Source organism: Hemitrygon akajei, chromosome 3 (assembly GCF_048418815.1).
Source record: "Hemitrygon akajei chromosome 3, sHemAka1.3, whole genome shotgun sequence".
Lineage (NCBI taxonomy): Eukaryota > Metazoa > Chordata > Chondrichthyes > Myliobatiformes > Dasyatidae > Hemitrygon > Hemitrygon akajei.
The window spans coordinates 179,639,196-179,662,242 of record NC_133126.1 but is presented as its reverse complement, the minus strand read 5'-3'; the positions used below and the strand labels follow the sequence as shown (position 1 = coordinate 179,662,242).

At 43.5% G+C, this 23,047-nt stretch overlaps 1 protein-coding gene across 11 annotated transcripts in view; it reads left to right on the top strand.

The window, feature by feature from the left end:
* Positions 1 to 23,047, top strand: part of LOC140725685 (transcription factor Dp-2-like) — a 256,670-nt gene that overhangs the window by 102,052 nt on the left and 131,571 nt on the right. The window contains exons 1-2 of one of the 11 annotated variants that reach the window (XM_073041502.1): positions 4,685 to 4,731; positions 6,595 to 6,629. The exons of 8 other annotated variants lie outside the window; for them this stretch is intronic. Coding sequence is in view for 1 of the 3 variants with exons in the window: in XM_073041498.1 (XP_072897599.1) it covers positions 4,668 to 4,731 (64 nt within the window). In the remaining 2 variants the exon portion in view is untranslated. Of the gene's footprint in view, positions 1 to 4,659; positions 4,732 to 6,594; positions 6,673 to 23,047 lie in introns of those variants that run through there. 2 more of the 11 variants (XM_073041498.1, XM_073041501.1) reach the window with 2 other exon arrangements.

The window sequence follows — 23,047 nt, the reverse complement described above, 5'->3', positions numbered from 1 at the left end:
CTTTGGACTGTAAGAGCCACCAATGGAAAAAAACAAACTCTCTCTCAACATCGCAAAAACAAAGGAGCTGGTTGTGGACTCCAGGAGGAATGGAGACAGGCTAACCCCTGTAGACATCAATGGATCTGGGGTTGAGAGGGTGAACAGCTTTAAGTTCCTCGGCATAAACATCACCGAGGATCTCACATGGTCTGTACATACCGGCTGTGTAGTGGAAAAGGCACAACAGCGCCTCTTTCACCTCAGATGGCTCAAGAAGTTTGGTATGACCCTCAAATTTTAAGGACTTTCTATAGGGGCACAATTGAGAGCATCGTGACTGCTGCGTCACTACCTGGTACGGGAACTGTACTTCTCTCAATTGCAGGACTCCGCAGAATGTGGTGCAGACAGCCCAGCACATCTGTAGGTGTGAACTTCCCACTATTCAACAAATTAGAGAGAGTACAGAGGAGATTTACTAGAATGTTACCTGGGTTTCAGCACCCAAGTTACAGAGAAAGGTTGAACAAGTTAGGTCTTTGTTCTTTGGAGCATAGAAGGTTGAGGGGGGACTTGATAGAGGTATTTAAAATTATGAGAGGGATAGATAGAGTTGATGTGGATAGGCTTTTTCCATTGAGAGTAGGGGAGATTCAAACAAGAGGACATGAGTTGAGAGTTAAGGGGCAAAAGTTTTGGGGTAACATGAGGGGGAACTTCTTTACTCAGAGAGTGGTAGCTGTGTGGAACGAGCTTCCAGTAGAAGTGGTAGAGGCAGGTTCGATATTGTCATTTAAAAAAAATTGGATAGGTATATGGACAGGAAAGGAATGGCGGGCTATGGGCTGAGTGCAGGTAGGTGGGACTAGATGAGAGTAAGCGTTCGGCACGGACTAGAAGGGCCGAGATGGCCTGTTTCCGTGCTGTAATTGTTATATGGTTATTCAGGACGTTTACAAAGACAGTGTGTAACAAGGGCCCAAAGGATTATTGGAGACCTGAGTCACCCCAACCACAAACTGTTCCAGTTTCTACCATCCGGAAACAGTACTGCAGCGTAAAAGCCAGGACCAACAGGCCCCGGGACAGCTTCTTCCACCAGGCCATCACACTGCTTAACTCATGCTGACACAACTGTATTTCTATGTTATATTGACTCTCCTGTTGTATGTAATATTTATTATAAATTACTATAATTGTACATTGCACATTTGAACAGAGAAGTAACGTAAACATTTTCACTCCTCATGTATTTGAAGGATGTAAGTAATAAAGTCAATTCAAGTGTAAGGGCTAGATGAATAAACTCTTCTCGGGCTTCCAGCCGGGTACTGGTATTGATTTGTTTCAATAACAAACTCCGCCATCTTCATCTGGGTTGATGCCTAGGCACATCTATTTCAGCGATATCTATACCCCAGTTCTCCATCCATCCCTCCTGATTGGTTAGTCCTCATCCAATCAGGCTTCCACTGTCCCATCTTGTTTACAATCAAATTCCAGCTCTTATTTAGAGTGAGACCTTCGTCTTTGTTAGCATCATCCCTGATGAAGATGGGTGAGTTTGTCATTGAAATGTCGGTTAAAATCAATACCTGTACCCAGCTGGAAGCCTGAGAGGAGTTCATTCGTCAGACACACTAGATCCATTTTTAAGGGACCAGAATTAGGGAAGCAAAGATATTTTGCATGGTAGAAATTGAGTCACAGGACTATGAGAAGATTGAACAATAAGACAATATTAAAAATGAGTTTTCTTTAACTTGCAGACAGTGAAAGGTAAGTGGGATTTGTGTTAGGTATTTGCACAGAATTATGGATAGCCTCAGCTTTAAGTGGAATGAGGGAGCTCAGCCAAATTTACTGTGTATGGAACACAGAGGTAACCAAAGTATGGCAAGCGTTTAAACAGCACCTGAGGTGAAAAAGGGCCAGTTGGGTGATATTGTATATATGGATTAAGGTGAGAATAGCAAAGGAGATGAGGTCAAAGCTCAGCTCCATGAAAAGTAAAATAACCAAAACTCCAACTCAGTTTCAGCAAGTTGCCAGGAATAGGGATGGAATCAATAGTGTTACCCCTTGCCCAAGGTAGATCTGCAGGCTAATGGTGGGAAGGAGCACCTTACCCCTCCTTTGGTAGAGACATATCTCCACCCCGTCACCCATATATCAGTGCATTCAGGTAGTTATTGTTTCATGGAATAAGGTGTAATAACTATAGAGAACGTCCAGTGCAGGTAGACAATATTGCGAAAATAGAATGAGGTTTAGACTCCATCTTATTGAAGTAGGGGATTGTTCTATAGTCTGTATATAGTTATACAGGAGTGTAGAAACTGTCCTTGAATCTGGTTGGACATTCTTCCTGGCTTTTGTTTCTTCTGTCCAATGGGAGCAGGGAGAAGAAAGAATGACATGGATGGGTGTTGTGTCTGAATATGTTGGCTCCTTTACCAAGGCAGCAAGAGTCTATGGAGAGGAGTCTGGTTTCCGTGATGAGTTGGGCTGTCCCCACAACTTTTTGCAATTTCTCAGGGTCAGGGACAGAGCAGCTGCCGTACCAAACCAAGCTGCATCCAGACAGGATGCTTTCTATGTGCATTGTGTAAACATTGTGTAAACGAATGTGTAAACAATTGTTGAAGGTCAAAGCCAACTTTCTTTACCCTTATGAGCAAGTAGAGGCACTGCTGAACTTTCTTAGTTGTGGCATCGATGTGATTGGACCAAGAAATCTGGCTGAGTGGTGCCACAACAACAACCTCTCACTCAATGTCAGCAAGACCAAGAAGGTTATTATTGACTTCAGGAAGAGGGAGCCAGAAGTCCATAAACCAGTCCTCATTGGGGGATCAGAGATGCAGAGGGTCAGTAACTTTAAATTCCTGGGTGTTAATAGAGGACCTGTCCTGGGACCAGCACATAAGTGCAATTACCAAGAAACTGCAGCAGTGACTCTGCTTCTTAAAAGTTTGTGAAAATTCGGCATGATACCTGAAGCTTTGACAAACTTCTGCAGGTGTGCAGTGGAGAGTACATTCACTGGTTGCATCACAGCTTGGTATGGAAACCCAATGCCCATGTACGGAAAATCGTAGATAATGTAGTGGAGCCTCAGGACCCACCCCACCAGGTTCAGGAACAGTTATTACCCCTCAACCAAAGGGGATAACTTCACTCACCCCATCATGGAACTGTTCCCACAACCTATAGACTCATTTTCAAGGACACTTCATCTCATGTTCTCGATATTTATTGCTTATCTATTTTGTTCTTATTATTACATTTTTTCACTCTTTTGTACTTGCAGAGTTTGTTGTCTCTTGTAGATTGGTTGTCTGTCCTGTTGGGTGCAGTCATTCGTTGATTCTAATGTGTTTCTTGGATTTCATGTGTATGCCCACAATAAAATGAATCTCAGGGTTGTATATGGTGACATATATGTACATAGAAAACGAAAGTACTTTGAACTTTGAGGAGATTCTAGTAACTCTCCTAGGAACTTGAAGCTGTCTTTATACTTCATTCTATGCTGCAAAGCTGGTTAAGCTGAATCCTCCTACAACCTAAATTGGCTGCATTTTGTTGTGCATCACAATGGCAACTCACCACAATTGTCTCCTTCTGTGAAGCCCTTTGGGATATTATGGAAGAGGTGTGAGAGCTACATGTATTCTTTGGCTTTGCAGAGCACTTCTTCCAGTTTATTTCCTGATTCTTACCTTGACGATTGAGAGGCAAGTCTTTTTTGTTTTAATTGTGGCTACAATAATTCCTTAATGACATTTACCCATGAGAACCTGCTGCCTGATTCTCCCATAGTCCTGCCGGAGGGTTTTGACCCGAAATGTCGACCGTACTCTTTTCCATAGATGCTGCCTGGTTTGCTGAGAGTTTGCTGTGTGTTGCTTAGAGTTTTAGTTAGTTGAGGTATTTTGCATATGCTTATTGTGTGCTGCTGCTAAGGTGAGAGGTTAAACAACAGTCTTTGTCAGTCCTGTACCTTTAATCTCTGGTGTTTCACAACAGTTGTATCCTAACTTAAATTTAATACTTATGTTGAACACTTACTTCCATCGTATAATATTTTGTGTCTGTTTATACAATATATAATACATATGATTTTTAAATGAACTGATATAAAAAGTTTTCTTTTTATATATTGGGTTTTGTTCTCAGGCTTTCTGCAACAATAATACTGTTTTGATAAAGTTGTTACAATCCCAGTTTCAAAAAATTACCTAGAATTCTTATTTTTTCATGAAAAATTAGCTTTTATAGCATATAAAAATAACAGATTTTACGACATTTCATTTTACCAATAGTGAAATGTTGACTTCCTAAATGGTCTTTTTTTTAAAAAAAGTTCTGAATGTAAGCCTAGTTACCTGTTCCCAGCTTGAACACAAATATAGAGTTGTTCTGTACGGTTCAGAATCCTATGTCCTAGACAGACTTAAGTAGTTGATGTAAGAATCACAGATGCGTCCCCTTCCTATTTTTCCTCCTCTAACTGTTGACCTTTCCCGGGCAGTAGCGAAGGTGCAGACAGCAAACCGAATTTTGAAACGCTGGTCTAATTTTGATCCTGCTCGCTGATGCGGAGGAAGTGTTTGGGGCGGTGCGATTGGGCCGCCTGAGGTCGATTGCAAGAGTCTGGTACAGGCTCAAGTTTCCATTGAATGTTAACAAAGACTGTGGAGGCTTCTGTTGGTACTGCAGTGAGAGCATGCTTTCTGGGAACAGGTAAAAGAGAGACCTTCTGTAATCTACAATTACGGCAGCCTTCTTCGTGTAATCTCTGCATCTCTTTTGTTTTGTTATACTTGGCGTTGCCGGGGTCGAAAATAGCGTATTGTCCCAGTTGCAAAGCATAAAGGAAGTTTCAGTGAAGCAAGTAGATAGTGTGGAGAGGGGGAGGGGCAAAGTTAAAGGCTGGTCTGCAAAAAAAAGAATTAAAAGTGGCGATTATTTTCATCAACTGAACGGGATACCTTTCCGCCTTCCAAATAATTTTTCTGTCCCTGCACTTAAGTGAATGTTGATTTTAATTGATTTTGAAAGCACGTGTGTGTATGGCATGATACTGGTGTTAGTAACAAAGGTGCACAGAGTAAAGTACATAATAAATACTGTAAGTTTCACTTTCAATAGATCAGATATCCATTACAGAAAAACTCATATACTCTTAAAAATAGTAGAATGCATTGTCCCTGTAATTTTTTAACACCGAGACTCTTTTGCACTGGAGTGATTGTTGGTGGTCAGCTGTATTCTAATGAAGTCAAGCCATTGTTTGTTCCAGGGAGGCTGCTGCATTCCATTCCTTTATGGTTTATTATCAGACTCTGCGTGCATGAGGTACCATTTGGCATCGGCCTTTTGGCCTTCATTTCAGCAAATAAAATATTTATTAGTTGCTTCTTTTCCTCGTTCTCCCTCTCTCTTCCCCCCCCCCCCATGACATTTCGCACTGAGTAAATCTGTGATCAATTTTATCAATATCGCAGCCATAGTTATAGACAATTGGAGAAAGCATTGAACTTTACCGTTGCTATGCTTGGCACTGTCTGTGTATGAACATTTAATGCAGCCAAAAAAGACGTTAATACCAGTATTGGACATTCATGCATAATTTATGCAGATTCATTGTATTGTTTAAATTGCCTTTAAACATTATGTTAAATGCTCTAGAATTTGGAAACAAAACCTTCTTATGAGAGTTCTTCGCCTCACCTTTCTGTCATCCCACACTGACTTATTTATAATCTTTGAATTTTTTTCTTGTTTGTACCCCTGGAACAGGTTTATGTCAGTGCTGATTGTGTCTGGCTGGAGACTAGCTCACCAAAATCTCTGTTCTTGTGTGACAGTACCTCAAACGGAAACAATATGAGGGGGGAAATCGTAGACCTGGGCATTCAGTGAATTAGGGCATTGTTACCCTTGGTTTAAATGACATTCTAACACTGACAACACATACAAAATGCTGGTGGAACACAGCAGGCCAGGCAGCATCTATAGGAAGAAGCACTGTCGACATTTCAGGCCAAGACCCTTCATCAGGACTAACTGAAGGGAAAGATACTAAGAGATTTGAAAGTATCTGTATCACTTTTGCCAATCACCTTTCCAGCTCTTAGCTTCATCCCACCCCCTCCGGTCTTCTCCTATCATTTCGCATTCCCCCCCCCCCCCCCACTACTTTAAATTCTCTTAGTATCTTTCCCTTCAGTTAGTCCTGACGAAGGGTCTCGGCCTGAAACGTCGACAGTGTTCCTCCTTATAGATGCTGCCTGACCTGCTGTGTTCCACCAGCATTTTGTGTGTGTTGTTTGAATTTCCAGCATCTGCAGATTTCCTCGTGTTTGTTCTAACACTGTGATATAGCTTAACTTGTAAGAAGAAGTTAAAGATTTGGAGTTTTGGATATTTTATTTTGATTTATTTACTAATGTTTCATTAGAAGCATAGTTTGCCTGAAATCTGTTGTGTCCCCTTGCCAACCTCGTAAAGACAAAAATCAGGCATTGGCCTTCCTTCTGCTTGCTCTACAGTGACCTCTGCTGGACATTGTGAACCTCATCAAATTCTCTTGTGTTTCCACAGCAGAATGCTCTGATACAGCACAACTTAAGCTGAAGGTAACTGGCATCTGTGAAGAGAAGGAAGTATTTAAAAATTAAGGTGCAGAAATAAGAATCCAGTTTATAAATAAGGACACAGTAGAGTGATTACAAATATTGACCATAGTAATGCTTGAAGATGTTGTTCATGTACTTTTGTGTAACTTCGGGGTCATTTGGCAAGTAAAATCCGTTAGTCAAAAAATATAATTTATGTTGTGAATGGAACAAAAAGTAATTTCAGCACTGATTCGGAAACCTCTTAGTTTTTACTATGATCTTCCTCTTTGATTTGAAAATAGCCTTGTAGTTCCTGTTCAGATATCCATCATTCTGACTGAAATATCTTCAGCAAAGCAAAGTTCGGGTAATTCAACGTCTACCACAGATTAACTCCAAATAAGAAACATAATTTTTTAGGAATTGTGGATATTAGGTAGAGCAGGGTCATAAAACAAGAGATTCCGCAGACGCTGGAAATCTAGGGGACCACTTACAAAATGCTGGCGGAAGGGCTCCAAGGTAGCGTAGCCATTAGGTGATGCTGTTACAGCTCAGAGTTCGGAGTTTGTACATTCTCCCCAAGACCACGTGGCTTTCTTCCGGGTGCTCCAGTTTCCTGCCACAGTCCAAAGTCATACCAGTTAGTTGATTAATTAGCTGTTGCAAATTGTTCTGTGATTAGGCCGGGGTTATAGAGGTGGGTTGCTGGGCAACGCGGCTTGTTGGGCTGAAGGCCCTGTGCAGCACTGTGTATCTAAATTTTTGTATAATAATAACTTTGATAATAACTTTGAACTTAGAATTAAAATAGCTCAGCAGGTCAAGCAATATCTATGGAGAGGAATACACAGGTGATGTTTTAGGCCTAGACCCTTCATCGTGACTCCTGATAATGGGTATTGGCTCGAAACATTGACTGTTCGTTCCTCTTCATAGATGTCGCCTGACCACATAGAGTGGAGAGCAACCTTAAGCAGTTTTTATGACATGTATTCATGACCTACAATACCCAAGCCCTCTAATGTCGATTCTGTTGCTCCCATGTCATAATCCAATATTTCAGCTACACCATTTTTGTTCTTCTCTCCAGTAAACATCTTTGGATTTAAGATCAGTTTTCTGATACAGGACAAAATAACTTAGCTCTTTGGCTTCATGCCCTTTCATTTTTATATCTGATGTATTAAAGTTTTTGATCTGAAAGGAATGGTTGGATATAGGGGCAGAATTAGGTCATTTGGCCCATTAAGTTTTCTCTGTCATTTCATCATGGCTGATCTAATTTTCCTCTCAGCCGCAATCTCCTGCCTCCCCTTTCCCCCTGCAAAACCTTCCTGCTCTGACCAATAACAAATCTTCCAACCTGAGCCTTAAATATACATAAAGACTTGGCCTCCATAGCTGCCTGTGGCAAATAGTCCACAATTTCACCACTTTATGGCTGAAGAAATTTCTCCTCATCTCTGTTCTAAGAGGATGCCCCTAACAGTCTGAGGCTGTGTCCTCTGACCATAGACTCTCCCACCATACAAAGATTGGAGGTGTAGTGGACAGTGAGGAAGGTTTTCAAAGCTTGCAGAGGGATCTGGACCAGCTGGAAAAATGGGCTGAAAAATGGCAGATGGAGTTTAATACAAGTGTGAGGTATTGCACTTTGGAAGGACAAACCAAGGTAGAATATACAAGGTAAATGGTAGGGTACTAGGAGTGCAGTAGAACAGAGGGATCTAGGAATACAGATACAAAATTCCCTAAAAGTGGCGTCACAGGTAGATAAGGTAGTAAAGAGAGCTTTTGGTACGTTGGCCTTTATAAATCAAAGTATTGAGTTATGGTGAGGTTGTATAAAGCATTGGTGAGGCCGAATTTGGAGTATTGCGTACAGTTTTGGTCACCGAATTGCAAGAAGGATGTTAAGGTTGAAAGAGTGCAGAGAAGGTTTACAAGGATGTTGCTGGGACATGAGAAACTGAGTTACAGAGGAAGGTTAGGACTTTATTCCCTGGAGTGTAGAAGAATGAGGGGAGACTTGATGGAGGTATATACAATTATGATGGGTATAGATAGAGTGAATGCAAGCAGGCTTTTTTCACTGAGGCTGGGGGAGAAAAAAACCAGAGGACATGGGTTAAGGGTGAAGGGGGGAAAGTTTAAAGGGAACATTGGGGGGGGGGCTTCTTCACACAGAGAGTGGTGGGGGTGTGGAATGAACTGCCAGATGAAGTGGTAAATGCGGGCTCACTTTTAACGTTTAAGAAAAACTTGGACAGGTACATGGATGAGAGGTGTATGGAGGGATATGGTCCAGGTGCAGGTCAGTGGGACTAGGCAGAAAAATGGTTCAGCACAGCCAAGAAGGGTCAAAGGCCTGTTTCTGTGCTGTAATGTTCTGTGGTTCTATAGGAACATCCTCTCTATCAAGGCCTTTCAGCATTTGATAGGTTCCATTTAGGTCAGTCCTCCTTCTGAATTCTATTGAGTACAGGCCCAGAGCCATCAAACACTCTTGAAGTAAAGAATTGTGAAACTGTGCTTTGGGTATCAGCATTTGCCCCAGGTGGAACAGTTCATTTTCCAAGGCTACATTGGCAGCATTTCTCAGCTTTTACTCAACTATATTGTGTTGTAATTAAATGTCTTAGTGCTGCTTCCTGCACCAATGCTGAGGTTGTCAGCTTCATCAACTATATCTCCAAGTTCCACCCTGTTCTCAAATTTACTTGGTTCATCTATGAAACCTTTCTCCCTTTTCTCGATCTCACTGTCTACATCTCTGGAGACCAACATTTTTGACAAATCCACTGACTCCCACAGTCTACACCATTTCTCACCGCATCGCTTGTAAGAATGCTGTCCCCTTCTCTTTGTTCCTTTGTCTCTGCCATCTCTTTTCAGAATGAAGCCCTCCATTCGAGAACATCTGAGATGTCCTCTCTTTTTTTCCAAAGAACAGGGTTTCCTTTTCCCTACCGTCAATGCTGCCCCTACCCACAACTCCATTTCCCACACATCTGCCCCTCACCCCATCTTCTTGCTGTCGTAACAGGGGTAGGGTTTCCCTTGTCTTTACCTACCACCCACAAGCCTCTGTATCTATTTCGTTGTTCTCAGCAACTTCCGCCATCTCCTTTGGGATTTTACCACTAAGCACATCATTCCCAGCTCCCCACCCCCCTGCTTTCCATAGCGACTGGTCTCCATGTGACTCCCTTGTCAAATTGACCCTCTCCACTGGGACTCACTCTTGCTAGCGTGACAAGTGCTACACCTGCCCCTACCACCATTCTGGGCCTCAGACCATCCTTCCACAGGAGGTGACACTTCACCTGTGACTCTCTGTCAGGGTCATCTAATGTGTCTGTGGTTCCGAGTGTGGCGCTCTCTAAATTGTTGAAACCCGATGTAGATCGGGGGATTGCTTTGTCAGGCATCTTTCCTTTGTCCGCCGCAATAGACAGGATCTCTCAATGGCTGTCCATTTCAGTTTGACTTCACTTTCCCATTCTGACATGTCTGTGAGAGGCCTGCTCTACTGCCATGAAGCTCGGGTAGGGAGCAACCGTTACTCAGATGATATCTACCCCCTCCTCCCTCCTTACTCATTATTCTGGCGTCTACCTCCTTCCTTTCCAGTACTGATGAAGAGTCACGCAGTTCACGTTGTATACCTTTCTGGTTGCTTTCTTTTTTAATTGCTATTTTGATCAGGACATGCTGGCTCTGCGGTCTGCAATCATCGAAAAATTGGACTGGACGATACTAAACATTCCTAGACAGTTTCAAGGACTCTGCAGTTTGATGGTTTATGTTTTGTGCCTGTCTTTTTTTGCTCATTTTTTTTGCCATTTGCGCGATTTGTTCTTTCTTTCTTGCGGCATGTTGTTTGGTGTTTTCTTTGAATGGTTTCCATAGTGTTTCCTTGTCTCCTGGCTGTCTGTAGGAAGGGTTGTATACTGCACATGTACTTTGAATCTTGGTTTGAAACATTGACTGTTTATTCCCCTCCATAGATGCTGCTGCCTGACTTGCTGTGTTCCACCGGTATTCGGTGTGTGTTGCACGTGGTTACTTGATTTTGAGGACTTAGTGCTTTTGAAGTCCAGCTGCCGTTTGTCTCATTGGGATCATGAGTAACTTGAAGAAGTAGGCCTTGATGGAAAACATTTCATCTATCAGTTTTCTGCATATTAGAGTTCTTTTTAATAAATTAGAAAATTTTATAAAGATTGTAAGTTTATTTATGACATGTACATCAAAACGTACAGTGAAATGCGTCATTTGCGTTGGAAAGCAGTGGGGGAAAAGACAGCAGATGAAGTAATTGACCCTCTTGACATTATCTTGTTCTAACTTGAACCTGTCATATCTCTTCAGTTTGGTTGCTTCTCTCCTGTTGCTGTAACAGTCTGCTTCATTTATTGACACTCTCAACTCTGCAGAGTTAAGTTAAGAACCTGTCCATTAGGTACCTGCCTGCCATTTTGAGCAGCTCTGATGCGTTGCTGCAGTTTAACAAAGATGCAAAACTGAGTCTTAACTCAAACAAGAGAAAATCTGCAGATGCTGGAAATCCGAGCAACACCCACAGAACGCTGGAGGAACCCAGCAGGCCAGGCAGCATCTATGGGAAAGAGTACAGTCAAAGTTTTGGGCCAAAACCCTTCAGCAGGATGGGTTTTTGAGTCTTAACTGTCTGCTGTAGATGGAAATGATCAACAACTTCTGGGTAGGGGTTCATTTTGGCCAGTATGTTGGGGAAGCTGCTACCCTCTGCCAGATCTTGCTGTGGGATGGACTCATCTATGGTCTCCTCACAAAATCTTAGTTTATCACCTCATCCTTTGGAACCTTCAGCAGCGTATCTCTCCCTCAGCATTTCACTGAAGTATCAGCATAATGCAGATGTAGTGATACAAGCCATTGACTGAATTCTGACTGAATTGAGACTGCTGTTTTTGTAAAATAAAAGCAGAGACTGCTGGAATAACTCAGCAAGTAAGGCAACATCTGAAATAGTTTTAGGTTAATGTCCTTTCTCTGGAATTAATTCATCATCCAAAGAGTTCATAAAATTATATTGTGGCCTGAAGCATCAGCTATTTTCCTCTTCAAAGAACCGGGTTTCCCTTCTTTCACCATTACCCACATCTCCTCCATTTCCTGGACATCCACCCTCACTCTGTTTTCCCGCCACCCTAACGGATGGAGATCCTCTTATCCTCACCTACCACTCCGTGAGCCTCTGTATTGAGCACATTACTCTCTGTAACTTCCATCTTCAACGGGATCCTACTACCAAACACATCTTTTCCCCCTGTCGTTCTCCTCTTTCCACAGGTTCGCATTGTCCATGATTCCCTGCTCCATTCATTTCTCCTCACTGATCTCCCATGTGACACTTACCCTTGCAAGTGGAAGAAGTGCTGCCCCTGTACATTCATATCCTCCTCACACCTCCATTCAAGGGCCCCAGGCAGCCCTTCCAGGTGAGGCAACACTTTACCAGTGAGCCTGCTCTCTCTGGTACTCCCATTGGTGAGACCCAACGTAGACTGGGGAGTGGGGGCACCTTTGCTCCACCCTCAACAAGCTGGATTTGCTGGTGGCCAACCATTTGAATTCCAATCCCTATTCCCATTTCAACATGTTGGTCCATGGCGGCCTCTACTGCCATGATGAGGCCTCTCTGTAGTTGGAGGAGCAACACTTCATATTCTGTCTGGATAGCCTCCAACCTGACGGTATGAACATTGATTTCTACCCCCTCCTCTTCTCTCTCCTATTCCCATTCTGGCTCCCCTCTTGCCTCTTTTCCTCACCCGCCTGTCATCTCCTCTAGTGCCCCTTTCTCCCGTGGTCCACTCTCCTATCAGATTCCTCCTCCTTCAGCCCTTTACCTTTTCCATTCAATAATCTTCCATCTTCTCATTTCATCCCTCCCCCCTACCCATTCTCCTTCCCCCTGACTTTGCTTCACCTATCACCTTCCAGCTTGTACCCCCCCCCCCTCCCCCACACTTCCTTTTTCTGGATTCTACCCCCTCTCTACCAGTCGTGGCACAGAATATTGACTGTTTCCTTTCTGGATGGGTGAGTCCCTGCGGGGGCGGGGTGGGGGGGTGTGTGTGTGTTACTGTGTGATAGGCTCGAGTATTTCCTGCTTCTGTTTTTAATCTCATATTTCCAGTATGGGCATTTTTTCTTGCATTATGAACGCTGTTCTTTAGAAACCCTTTCCAAGCCTTCACTCTGCAGAGCTCTTTCACTGGAAGTTGTGTTTCTGCTTCCTGTCGGGGCTTTTCATAGTTGAAAATGCTGCTGGTGTTTAATCTCAGAATTGTTCTGTTTGACGGTCTGAGCTAGTGCAACTATGTTTGTTTCTCACTTAAAGATTGAAGATTACAGATAATCTTTATTTGTCACATGTGCATCAAAGCATTCAGTTGAAGGCCTCGTTTGTGTCAGATCAGACCAGTGAGGTTTGGGCTGGGGCAGCCTGCAAATGCCACCATGCTTCTGGCACCAACGTAGTAGCAGGCCCACAATTCGCTAACCCCACCTGGAAGAAGCCCATGCAGTCACGGGGGAATGTACAGGCTCCTTGCAGACAGCAGTGGAGATCGACCCCTGATCGGTGATTGCTGGTCGTCGTCTTTGTGGCTATTCCTCGAGGTCGAGGATGATGGTCTTCGTTCCGTTGATCTATCACAGAGCGAAGATGTCTGTGCGTGTACTTGTTTAATGTGTACTTGATGTTGGACTCCAAGAAGCACACGATACTTCACAAATCAACCAAATGATTCCAGTGGCATGGAAACCACGACGATTGGAGCTGATGGATTTGTTGCAGCCTTCATCCGCCTTCACAGCCGTTGAGTTCGAAGTAACTTTGTCCACCTGTTCCATCGTTGAGGTCTTGGTTGGATTGTTCTTTGTCAGGGACCTCACCCTCGACCTTACCGCCATGGGTGATCCTACCAGGAGCATAGCTCCAGACGGCATCGCTCTTGGGATCTCAGGACCACACAAGCTTCTCCACCACGACAAGGTGACAATCCACGGAGAAGGATTGCTGGTGCTGTAAGGTGATTGCACTGACCACTGTGCTACTGTACCAAGTTCTACCAAGTCCTGTTCTTACTGATCTGCATTCACCAGGTCAAGCAACACTTCGACCTGTGTTCAGTTCTGGTTAATTCATTACAGGAATGATGTGGAGGCTTAAGAGAGGGTGCAGAGGAGATTTACCAGGATGCTGCCGAGGTTGACACAGTATTATAGTGGTTAGAGACAGTACAGGCAACCCAGGTTCAATTCCCGCCACTGCCTGCAAGGAGTTTGTATGTTCTCACTGTGACCGTGTGGGTTTCCTCTGGGTGTACCATTTGGTAGGTTAATTGGTCATTGTAAATTTACCCCCTGATTATGCTAGAATTAAATTGGGGTTGCTGGACAGCGTGGCTCGAAGGGCCAGAAGGCTCTTGTCTCAAAGAATAAATAAATTTGAGGACATGTCTTATGAGGTAAAACTGGGCCAGCTAGGGTTTTCCTCTTTGGAGCAAAGGAGGATGAGAAACACCTTGATGGAGATGTACAAGATGATAAGAGGCATAGAACAAGTGTACAGCCTGCATCATCTTCCCAGGGTGCAATTGGCAGATACAAGAGGTACGTTTGAAAGGGCTGTCTTAAAAACGATGTCCTTTTGTATTAGCCGATAGTTTTTGTATCGCTTACCGTGACTTGATGCTAAATTCTACTCGAGTAACCTATTATTATGTGTTTGATATTTTCCTGTGTTGTAGGAACTACAGTGTAGTTCTGGCATGGTGGCATAGTGGTTAGTGTGACACTATTACAGCGTGTGGCTAGAAAATGGGGGGGGATTGGGGTTCAGTTCACACCGTTGTCTGTAAGGAGTCGGTACATTATTCTTCCAGGTGTTCTGGTTTCCTTCCACACTCCAAAGATGTACTGCATGGTTAGAGTTAGTAAGTTGTGGGCACTTAACACTGGAAACTATCACCACAATGTATCCAGAGCTACCGGCCACGTGACAGATGCACTGCCACCTGGCTGGTCAGAGGACACACCACATGCCAATCAACATTTGGTCCCTCCCAACTAATCAATGCACACCTAAATTATTGGTCACCTTAATTGGATTATCTCGCCCAGCCCCATGCTTTAAAAGGTGAGACTTGCCCTTGGCTAGCCCTCTCTTACAGACCACCACATTGGAGGTAAGTGCATTGATTTATGCTTGAGAAGGTCTATTGTTTGTCCTGGTAAGGGAGCCGCAGCCATCCAAGGTCAAGGGGGATAGCTGTTGTAGTGCTTTTCCCTTGTTCTTTGTTTGTGTAACCATTACCCTGTCCCCATACCCCTTCCTGTGTATTGTAGTTGCTTGTGTTGACCCGACTTCCCCCTGTAAATAAATTCCTTATTATTAAAACTGTGTGTGTCCAGGCCTCTACTGTTGAGACTCAAAGAACCAGTTATTTTCCATCACAACACACAAACAATGAAGAGGTGAGTGAAGATGAGACTGAGTCGAAGGTTGAAACATGCTGGTGCGAGGTGAAGTCGAGGCCCCATCGGGGGGAGGTTGGGGCGAATTTGTGGCACGGAGTCGGGCTGAGCGGAGCAGAGTAAAGTTGGAGTGTAGGAAAGGCAGCTTCAGGAGCCTGTTGACCCAAACCGAGGGCGAGGTTTGATCGATCTAAGCGCCGGGCCGATTTGGAAAGGTCAGTACGAGCTGGAATGTGATGGTGGTGGTGTCCAGGCCCAGAGTGTATCGATACAACAGGGCCTGGGTCTCAGAGCGAGGAATAACCCGATAATTGGATGATTTAAACGCCTAGCCAGGTGGATTGAAAAGGCAAGGTGTCAAGACAAGAGGAGATGGTCAGGCCGGTTCTCTGCTCTGTGATGCTTACTTAGTTCTTCGCTGAGATGGGGCTGTGGGCCTGCTCCAGCTGCTCTGAGGATCCACTTTCACTCTAAATGCTATTTGCTGATGTTTATTGCTTGCACAATGTGTTTTATTTCTCTCTGCACATTAGGCGTTTGTTGGTCTTTTTTTAACGGGTTCTTTTGGGTTTCTTGATTTATGGCTTCCTGTAAGGAGACAAATCTCAAGCTTGTATAATGTGCAAATACTGTGATAATAAAGTCAACTTTGAACTTTAAGACATGATGCTGAAGCTGTGGGTGATTAAGGTTCTATCACCGTGTGATGCTTGTGGCCACAACGGAGCTCATTTAACACACCATGGTTAATGAGGTGACAGGTTTTCATAATTGCCTTGATTATTATCAGATATCTTCAATCCTTGTAATTGTAGCATTTGTTTAGAATTCTGTGCCAAATATATTCATGCGATTTGGCCTGTCTGCTATCTGATACCGGTTTAATTAAATCAGAATCTTTGGGTCAATGCCATCATGTGTGCCTGTTCATAATGTGGTTTTTGTAATTTCTCGTCAGTGGTGCCATGTGATACCCTTAGTGTTGACAGGCTTACTGAGACAAGTGGTGCCTCTCTCTGCTTCCTGGGGCACTCCAGAAAAGGCGGCTGCCATAGTTTTTCCGATCAATGCCAGTTTATGCCCACCACCTGCACTGGCTTTAAGGCTGCAGTCTGCAGCGCTTCCAAGAGGTAGTGCCCGAGTCAAGTAAGATGGTCTCCTAAGGGGTTTTCTATTGGTGGGTCCACAGGAGGCTGTTGATGCTGATCTGGGATCCACAGTGCAGTGTGGTAGCTGTGGTTAGAGGTTGGGTCATCTGGTTGTTCGTTCTCTCCTTTTTGTCTTCTGCGGCACAGCGGAGGTAATTCTCGTGCGGTAATAGATTTCCTCCAGGTGTGCCCGTTGAGTGTGATGTCTTCCCAGTTCCTAGATTTAATGTTGAATTTCTTCAGACTGATTTTGACGTTATCTTTGAAGTGTTCCCTTTGCCCACCAGGCGCTCACTGGCCTTCCTTCAAATGGGAGTAAACCGTCTGTTTGAGGAGTCGCGAGTTGGGCATCCGATTGCATGGCCTATCCACTGGAGTTGGTGTTACTTTATTGTGATGAGGATGCTCTCCTCCAGTATGCTGGTGTTAGTGCGTCTGTCCTTCCAGCTGATCCTCAAAATCTTTCATAAGGCTCTTTGAAGGTATTGGTCCAGGTCTTTCAAGTGTCTGCTGTAGGGGTCCATGATTCAGCCTTACACTGTAATGTAGGAAGGACCATTACTCTGCAGACCAAAAGTTTTCTTTTGGACCTGTAGGTCATGATCTTCAAAGACACTATTCCTTAATCATGCTCCACTGGCATGACTCGGGTCAATCTCTGAGTCGATGTCTGCTCATGAGGAGAGAATGCTGCCGAGGTAGGGAAAGTGGTCTCCATTTTCAAGGGCAACTTTTATGGAGGGCTGGATAAATGCCTAGTTGGGCAGTGGCTCCCAGTACCACACTCAGAACAGGTGGTCTTGCCGGAGAATTATACTGCTGTGAGATGGGCCCTTGGGACCACTGTGCTTGGACTGACCCATCGACACTAAGCTTCCTGCACTTGGTCCGTAGTACTTCAGCGATTCAGGTTGTCATCCGGGTGCTCCTGGCTGGCTTGGAATTAGTTTAGGGTGGCATGGTGATGTAGCAGTTAGCACAACGCTTTACAACGCCAGTGGTTGGAAGTTAGGGGTTTAATTCCTGCCGCTGTCTGTATGGAGTTTGTTCACCTTCCTTGTGATCATCTGGGCTTCCTCCAGGTGCTCTGCTTTCCTCCCACATTTCAAAGACGTATGGGTTTGGGTGAGTTGGCGCCAGAAGCAGGGCGACAATTGCGGGCTGCCCTCAACGTTCTCGGACTGTATTGGTCATGGATGCAAAACGATGCATTTCATTGTATGTTTTGATGTACATGTGACAAATAAAGCTAATCTCATCTAATCTGATCTGGTCAGATTAGTGATTCAAGTCCTTGTGCAGATAGTTCTTAAGATCTCATCCGTTTAGGTAGTGCATTCCAGAGTCCAACCAGCCTCTGGGTGGAAAGATTCTTCCTCAGATAATTTTGAAACCTCCTGTGCCTTAAATTTATATCTATGTCCTTGGATTTTAGATGCCTCTACCACGGGAAGAGCATCTTACTATCCACGTTTGAGGCTGTGTGTTCTCTTTCAGAGTATTGCCAGCATCTGACTGGCCACTGGAAGTCGATCTTCTCAAGCAGTTATAAGTTCCACATCATCATCCCTGAGGCCTGACCTGCTCATTCTGTCAGAAACCTCGAAGCAGGTGGTCGTGGTAGAACTGACAGTTCCTTGGGAAGGCTGGATTGAGGGGGCATTTGAGCATAAGAAAGCCAAATACCAGGAGCTGGTTGAGCAGTGCCAGGGACGGGGTGGGGGGACCACAAGCCTGTAGAGATTTTGCTGACTTTTGCTGTGCAGAACCTACTCTCCCTCTGGCATTATGAGGCTGCAAAGGAAAAAGCCATCAGGACCGTCACAGAGAATGAAGCCAGGGCCTGATCAACCCTGGCTGGGTCACCTGGGTGAGAGTGTCTTGACGTTGAAGGACTTGGAACACCTGATAACCGACCCCAGGTTACATCACTGATGATGTGTCCCAGTGCATCAAGACAATTTAGCTCAGAATGAGCTGTTCTATATCCATTGGAGTTCAGAAGAATGAGAGGTGATATTAAATAAGGAGTTGTCCATTAAGATGGAGATGAGGAATATTTTCCTCACGGAAGCTTGAGAATCTTTGGAATTCCATACTCTGAACCTGAATAAAGGGTTACCATTAAAATTTTTCAAGGCCCGGAGAGGACTTGAGGACTTTGGCGAACTAGCAGGAAAGTGGAGCTGAGGCTAGGTTCAAATCGTATTCAGTGGTGGACCAGACTTAAGGGGTCTTTGTGTTTGTTTTGCTTGGCTTTTCTTAAAATATATACCATGAGCTTTGATCTGATCTGTAAAGCAAACAAGCTGGCTCAAGTAGCAGGACTTTGGTCCCAAAGCTTCTTTAATCATTAGTGTAAGTATGAGATTTGAAAGGGATATGGTTTCTCTCAACTCCACTGGTCTTGGAAAATGTATAGTGGAGACCTTTGGAAAGCAGTTACAAATAATGCTTGTGATTAAGTTGTAGAATGAATTAGGAATCTTGCTGTTTGGTCGTAAGCCAGTGGGCTGTTTCTAGTCTTGAGTTATAAAGAAATTTCAGAGGAGCTGCTGAGAAGTTCAGCAATGAATATGTTTTTTTTTCTAAATCAGTTTCTAACCACTGTGCTGAATTTTATTGGCTCCCTGTTTTGACCAAAGTTCTAAAATGCATTTTCATATTGACGTTGAAGCAGAGAGGGTGGGGCGGTAGCGTAGCAGTTAGTGTAGCACATTACAGCGTTAATGATCAAAAGATTGGGTTTCAATTCCCACGGCTGTCTGTGAGAAGTTTGTTCTCCCCATGACTGTGGCTTTCCTCTGGACGTTCCGGTTTCCTCCCATTTTCCAAAAGGCATACAGGTTTGGATTTGTAAATTGTGGGTAAGTTGTGGCATGGGAAGCACACTGACATGTTGCAGGCTGCCCCCAGCATGCCCTCTGATGTGTTGGCCAGTGATGCAAAGGACACGTGTCTGCTTCGATATACCATACATGTGACAAATAGAACCAGTCTAATCTGATCTGTAGGTGATGGGGTGCAGTGGGGAGGTGTTGAGACTGATGATCGTTGTTGGGCTTTGATGAAGATCCTGGCACAGGCTGTGAGTGAGGTTGCCATGTCCTGGCAGGAGTGGGGAGATTTGATGAGTTGTAAATCCATAATTGACTTGGCAGCAACTGTTGTGCATTTCCCTCACTCTGCTGAGGAGAATGAACCAAATGGTGTCACGTCACCAAATAAAATGGATAAGTGAGTTTTCTCTTTTTTAAGGGAACTTTTGGGATCGGGAGCATTATTTAACCATTTCACTGGTTTGTCTATCGAATATCTGTTATGAACGCTGCTTTGTTTTATTCCATTTGAAAAATAATTTTAAAAAATCCAAGAATAGTTCATGATTACAAGACTTTTAATTTCATTTCAGTCCCTTTCCAGGCAATTCCTTGGGTGATAGATACTTGAATAGTATGAGGAGTGATTGTTAAGTTCGTGGCCTAAGGTAGAAGGAGTCAATTTTAGAAAACCTAGCTCATTTATTTTTAAACTGTCTCCTCCTACATTTACACACTTAGTCCAGCGGTCGTGGAGCATACGGATCCCTTCTTTGTAGAAGTCGGCGTCTTGGACCTCCAGAAGTAGTTCACAGCAGGGGTGATTGATAAGTTTGTGGCCTAAGGTAGAAGGAGATGAGTTATACAGTTCTCCTTGCATGCACATGCAGTTCAACTCTTTGAGTGATTATGCAGAAAGTTTGAAGTTAATAACTCATCTTCTACCTTAGGCCACAAACTTATTAATCACCCCTCGTATGTCTCCCAAGTTGACATATGTTCATTCTCATCATTGAATGCATGGTCATCTTGAAAAAAGAAGGCTTGGAATACAGATAACTCTGATTAAGGTCACTGTGTAACATCCATGCCAGACGGTTGCCAAGTATATCCCGTAAGAACCAAATTTCATTATTTTGTTGGTAGTTTCAAATCATGAACAGTTGATTTTCACATCCCTGGCCACACTGAGCAGTTCTGCATGAAAGAGTAAGCACATAGTTCTGAACAGATGTGCTCATTGCCATTATGTATTTGGTGGCCCATTCTACCACTCTCTAACTTCAGCCCTATTTTTCAAATTGTGGATCACCATTTCCCACGATGCTAACATCTCCTCGTGTTTCATGCTGACTTTCTTCCTCGTCTCCTTGATGTAGCTCAGATGGTGTCTAATGCTTCTGAGTTAGTTCTTTCACTGGGGTGGTGCAGGCAAGAATGGCTGAATGCCTTTGCTTGCTGAGCTGAATAACATCCTCTGGAAGCAAGCTTTTAAGAGTAAACAAGTGAATTGAATTTTGAGACTGCTTTTGTTTGTTATGCTTTTCTGAGCTGCTATGGTTTGCTGATCACTTCCTGTGAGATGTGGCTGGATACAAGATGCCTTGTGCAGGAAGGCACAGAGTCGAATGTACTTCCTAAGAAGGTTGGCGTCATTCAATGTCTGTAGTGAGATGCTGAAGATGTTCTATAGGTCAGTTGTGGAGAGCGCCCTCTTCTTTGTGGTGGCGTGTTGGGGAGGAAGCATTAAGAAGAGGGACGCCTCACGTCTTAATAAGCTGGTAAGGAAGGCGGGCTCTGTCGTGGGCAAAGTACTGGAGAGTTTAACATCGGTAGCTGAGCGAAGGGCGCTGAGTAGACTACGGTCAATTATGGATAACTCTGAACATCCTCTACATAGCACCATCCAGAGACAGAGAAGCAGTTTCAGTGACAGGTTACTATCGATGCAATGCTCCTCAGACAGGATGAAGAGGTCAATACTCCCCAATGCCATTAGGCTTTACAATTCTACCGCCAGGACTTAAGAACTTTTTAAAAGCTATTATTAATGCTTTTTGAGACGGTGATTTAGATGCATATCATATTTTTTTTACTGAGTTAAGTATTGTATGTAATTAGTTTTGCTACAACAAGTGTATGGGACATTGGGAAAAAAAGTTGAATTTCCCCATGGGGATGAATAAAGTATCTATCTATCTATCTATCTATCTATCTACAAGAAAGCCCTGTTTCCTAAATGGACATTGAACCCATGAACACTACCTCACTTTTAAAATTATTTCTGTTTCTTGCACAATTTTAATCTTTTCATTATATGTATACTGTAAATTGAATTACTACTTATTGTTATTTTTCTCTTTTTCAATATAATATATTGCATTGAACTGCTGCTGCTAAGTTAACAGATTTCACGCCTCATGCCTGTGATAGTAAACCTCATTCTGAATTTTGAATTCTGACTCTCTCGGTCGTTAAGGCACAATTGGCCAGAAGATAAACCTTTGTTCATGTTCAATGTTCAGAAGTCCATGTTCAACATGAAACTGAAAGTAAACTACAACTGATGAATCTTTTGGAGTTTTTTGAATATGTAACTAAGATGGATGGAGGTAGGCAGTGAATGTCTATATCGACTTCAGTGAGGCCTTTGGCAAGATAAGCGGGTCTTGTTGATGGCGAAGCAGGTTACAGTGAACTGCAAAGAGATCATGGTCCGTTAGGGAGATTGGCTGAGGAATGGCAAATGGATTTCAACTTTAAGTGCAAGGTAATACATTTTAGAATGAACTGCCAGCAGCAGGTAGAATTTCAACATTTAAGAGGTATATCGAGGGGAGGGGCTTGGTCAGATATGAGTTGGATGTGGGCAGCTGGAGCTACCAGAGTGGATATTCTCGGTCTGAAAGGTTTTGACTGAAATGTCGACTGTTTATTCATTTTTATTGATGCTGCCTGACCTGCGTTTTTATGTGTGTTGCTCCAGAGAAGATGTTGTGTTCAGCATGGGCTGTTAAAGCCAAAGGGCCTGTTTCCAGGCTGTATTACTCTATGACTACATGTTAAACCTTCCTTCATATTGGGCACAAAAATATATTTTACTTCCTCCCGACCCCCAACCCCCCTCCATTTACTAATTCTGGTGTCCATTGTTTCAAAACCCTGAACTGAAGCCAAACAAGTTCAAAGTAAATTTATTATCACAGTTCATATATGTCACCATATATAACCCTGAGATTCATTTTCTTGTGGGCATACACTATATCATCCATAATAGAATAAAGATGACAGTAGAAAAAATGAAAGGCTGTACTAAGTTGGATGTTCAACCAGTGTGCAGAAGACAATAACTGCAAATACAAAAGAGAAAAATATAATAATAATAGATAAATGTACAATAAATATTGAGGACATGAGATGGAAGAGTCCTTGAGTATGAGTCCATAGGTTGTGGGAACAATTCAGTGATGGGGCAAGTGAAGTTGAGTGACGCTCTCCCCTTTGGTTCAAGAGTCTGATGGTTGAGGGGTAATAACTGTTCCTGAACGTGATACTGTGAGTCCTGAGGCTCCTGTACCATGTTCCTGTTGGCAGCATTGAGAAGAGAGCATGACCTGGGTGATGGGGTTTCCTGATGATGGATGCTACTTTCCTGTGACAATGCTTCGTGTAGATGGGCTCAGTGGTGGGGAGGGCTTGACTCGTGATGGACTGGGCCGTAACCACTACTTCTTGTAGGATTTTCCATTCATTGGTGTTTCCATGCCAAGCTGTGATGCGGTCAGTCCAATCTACACATCTATTAAAGTTTTAAGTGTCATGCTGAATCCTTGCAAACTCCCAAGGACCTAGGTTCAAATTTGAAACCAGCCATTTGTCCAGATAATAAAAACCAAAATTCATGGAATTCCAAATGTACATGAACTTGCCATGG